This window comes from Oncorhynchus gorbuscha, linkage group LG13 (genome assembly GCF_021184085.1).
Source record: "Oncorhynchus gorbuscha isolate QuinsamMale2020 ecotype Even-year linkage group LG13, OgorEven_v1.0, whole genome shotgun sequence".
Classification (NCBI taxonomy): Eukaryota; Metazoa; Chordata; class Actinopteri; order Salmoniformes; family Salmonidae; genus Oncorhynchus; species Oncorhynchus gorbuscha.
In genome coordinates this window covers 29,269,980-29,273,701 of record NC_060185.1, presented here as the reverse complement: position 1 = coordinate 29,273,701, position 3,722 = coordinate 29,269,980, and the positions used below count along the sequence as shown (strand labels likewise).

The following is a 3,722-nucleotide window of genomic DNA, read 5'->3' as shown; positions in this document are numbered from 1 at the left end:
CACCCCCTTAAGCACACCGGAACTGGGACATTTTATTCGAAGTTAAACGGCCTGCGTTATATGTCTTCATTTAACCACCATCTTTGTCAGAATGTTATCAATCCGGAAGCCGCTAGTGATATCTCTGGAAGGAAAGACAAACCAATATGATTGTTCCACCTGTCATTCCATCTTTGCCTTTGGCCTCTGAACAGTCTAATACAAACCTTAATTTATCTAAGATGGCAAACACTTATTTATACTTATTTATTTCACATTGACTTCCAATTTGTGCCACATCATTCGCCCTTTTACGTCAGTTCCGGATAATTCACGCTTCATCATAGGCAGCGGACTTTAAAAGTGGATATGTCCTCTCTGCATGTTGTTCATACAGTGTAGGATTTGCATGTTCATATGTTTAAATATAGTGTCTGTCACAAAGTCTCAGCTCTAGAGTGACTCGTTTTATGTCATGAAATTAATTTTAAACTCATAGGTGCTGTTCTATCATGCATGCTACTGTCCTGTAGCATGCATAAGGTCTCATGTATGTCCTGTCGGAATCATTGGAACAGTTGATCATAAATGGGATCCTACTCTAACCATAGATCTAACCCTGACAACCGTTTGTTGGGTCCCCAAGCACACTAATAGAGAAACACATTTGATCCCTCACTCTGGAAGGAACAAAACTAGAAAAACATTCCTATATCCCCCACCCCTATGCTGTGTCATATTGAAAATATCTAAATACTTTTCATTCTTTCCTATTTAAAATGTTCATAAATGCGCTTGAGCTGTATTGAATACATGCACAACATCGTAGTTCAATTCAATGCCTTGACAGGCAGAATATCCTGAAAATATTAAAGGCTTGAAAAGGATGGAAATGCACTTCAATGGAAAGACCAACAAAAGGTAAAACCCAAGACTCGTGTTACAAGAAGCGGCTGCATTTGACTATAAAAGGCATCTCCAATCCAGTGTCTCTACAATGTTTTATTTGTATTTCAGTGTAAAAAGCTTAAACTCTATTAGGAAAAAAAGTAACCCAAAATATTCTCTTAAAAAGAAAACAATCAAAACAATTCCCATTCACCTCAAATTAAAATAGAAACAGCAATTCAGGTTTGCTAATATTTTCTCTCAAAACAAATATCTATTCTCCAAGGCAGTTGGTCATGGCCAATTGACATAGTTAAGGATTTTTTAAAAATATTTCAATGTAGTTAGAAAAACACACCTAAAAATGAAAACAGTACAGTTTGGGACAACTGCATTGGCCAATGATTAGTGTCTTGTTTTGAGCAGAAGGTAAAGATCGAGTGTGTGGCACAGAGAGTGGCACACAAAATTCACTTTCTCTAGGCCAAGTACATTGCAGAAAGAACAAGGATTCCCTCCATAGCACAGAACCACAGCACTCTCCTCTCTCACAGCACTCCGGGCAGTCGTCCATCACATTCCCTTTGCATGTCTCCTCTGACTTCTTCAAGTCTGTAGAAATGAAGTTTGCGTAGTCTCTCTATTTTGGCCATTGACAGAACAGTCCACTTGGGAGCGGTAGACTTTGCTTCAAGGCAGTATAAGCTCTTGCCATTGTGCACCAGGCCTGCAGGGAGCAGTGTGTGCTGTGGATGAAAGCCATCAACCACAGGGTCCATGAACAATCTGGTAGGGTCCTCCCACATTCTCAAAATAGGCCAAGACAACATAACCCTTGAAAGCTAGGCCTATCTAAAAGTTTTTATTTGAAGGCCGTATGAGGTTGAAGTTGTGCTAGGTTAAAGAGGATTCTTACAAAAGCCAACCATCCACTCTGCCATTACAGTAACAAGAATGAATGATATGATCTTCCCTGATTACTGAATACCCCAGTAAATACAATGGTCTGTTTGACGAAGGGAGTGAATAGGAGCACGATTTCTATGGGACAGATACATGGGGGGGGGATACAACTGTACATGACAAGGAGTAAGAGCAACAACAGCCGTGATTATGTGCTCTGCAGTGGTTGTCATGAAATGAAGGAAAAGTTAGAGACAAGAAGGGATGAGCGAGGAGAGCTGGTATCAACGCAGCAGGTGATCTAGTCCTTTGTTTGGATGTGGTTGTTAAATCGGTTCCCTGGGTTAAGGTACAATTAAATGCAATTATGTAGGTATGTGAGGAAGATAAAGAAACATCCCTGGGGTACACTGGAGGGGGTGATGGGGGAGAGGTCCACACAGGGCCATAACCTCCTCTATCCATTCTATCCCTCCGTTCCTCCCGCCACACTAGCAGAACTATGTGGAGCCCCTCTTCTGTAGCTCCTCAATAAAGGCTGTGGAACAGGAGAGAAGGAACAATCAATACAACATCTTGACAAAATAAGTAGTGCCTTTGCTATTTTCTCCCTCACTTAATTTGGACTTTTATACTAACGTCATTGGAAAAGTCTGTGTGAAACATGGTTGTGGCCAAAAACAAATATCTGCAGTCTCACCTTCGATTATCTCCTCCTTGACTTTTTGTAACTCCTTCCGCATCTCATCAAGAATCTCCTGCAAGAAGTCATCAAAACATTCTTAGTATTGTATATGATTATGTCTTTACTAGTCTTAGCATTAGAGGTGCAGTAGAAAATAATATTTACCTGTTTAATCCTCTCAATATCAGTCTCTTCACCACCTCCAGCATCATTATTAACACCTGCTTGCTTCACCCTGGATGAGGTGTGGCAATGGGGGGAAAGAAAGCGAGTGGGTAGGGGAGGCAGAGAGAGAAAGGGAGGGACTGATTAAGATTGAGCATAGTCTCATCACTGTGACAACCTACGCTGTCAATCCAAACCATCACCATAGCACCACCAAAGAAGCCTCAGGAAGCACCACACATACAAAACCACATTGTGAAAAACAGACAACCTAAGGATGGCTTTCAAAGTTTCAATGACATTTGACTGTTGACCACAACACCAAATGTCCAGAAATAACAGGCCAAACACACAATATTCCATCCTATACAACATCAAGGGATATCAAATTCCAAGAATCCTTAAATAATATAAAGTAAACTTGGAAAATCATCCCTCAACTGTTGAATAAGAAAAAGGCATCTACAGTGTAATCGGAAAGGATTCAGACCCCTTGACTTTTTCCCATTTTGTTACGTTACAACCTTATTCTAAAATTAAATAAATAAAAATCCTCGGCAATCTACACACAATACCCCATAATGACAAAGTGAAAACAGGGTTTTAGAACAGAAATATCTTATTTACATAAGTATTCAGACCCTTTGCTATGAGACTAGAAATTGAGCTCAGGTGCATCCTGTTTCCATTGATCATCCCTTGAGATGTTTCTTCAACTTAGAGTAAACCAGTGGTAAATTCAATTGATTGGACATGATTTGGAAAGGCACATACTTGTTTATATAAGGTCCCACAGTTGACAGTACATGTCAGGGCAAAAACAAAGCAATGAGGTAGAAGGAATTGTCTGTAGAGCTGAGTCAGGATTGTGTCAAGGCACAGATCTGGGGAAGGGTAGCCAAAACATTTCTGCAGCATTGAAGGTCCCCAAGAACAGTGGCCTCCATCATTCCTAAGTGGAATAAGTTTGGAACCACCATGACTCTTCCCAGAGCTGGGTGCCCAGCCAAACTGAACAAACAGGGGAGAAGGGCCTTGGTCAGGGATGTGTCCAAGAATCCAATGGTCACTGACAGAGCTCCAGAGTTCCTCTGTGAACCTT

The 3,722-nt window shown here is 40.8% G+C and overlaps 1 protein-coding gene across 2 annotated transcripts in view; it reads right to left on the bottom strand.

Moving 5' to 3' along the window:
* Positions 1-966: 966 nt before the first annotated feature.
* LOC123992664 (vasodilator-stimulated phosphoprotein-like) overlaps positions 967-3,722 on the bottom strand; it is a 31,238-nt gene continuing 28,482 nt past the window's right edge. For both annotated transcript variants that reach the window (XM_046294013.1, XM_046294012.1), the window contains 3 exons: positions 2,621-2,690; positions 2,471-2,528; positions 967-2,308 (listed from right to left, as the gene is read on the bottom strand). In XM_046294013.1, the coding sequence (XP_046149969.1) occupies positions 2,271-2,308; positions 2,471-2,528; positions 2,621-2,690 (166 nt within the window). In that variant the 3' untranslated portion in view covers positions 967-2,270. The remainder of the gene's footprint in view (positions 2,309-2,470; positions 2,529-2,620; positions 2,691-3,722) is intronic.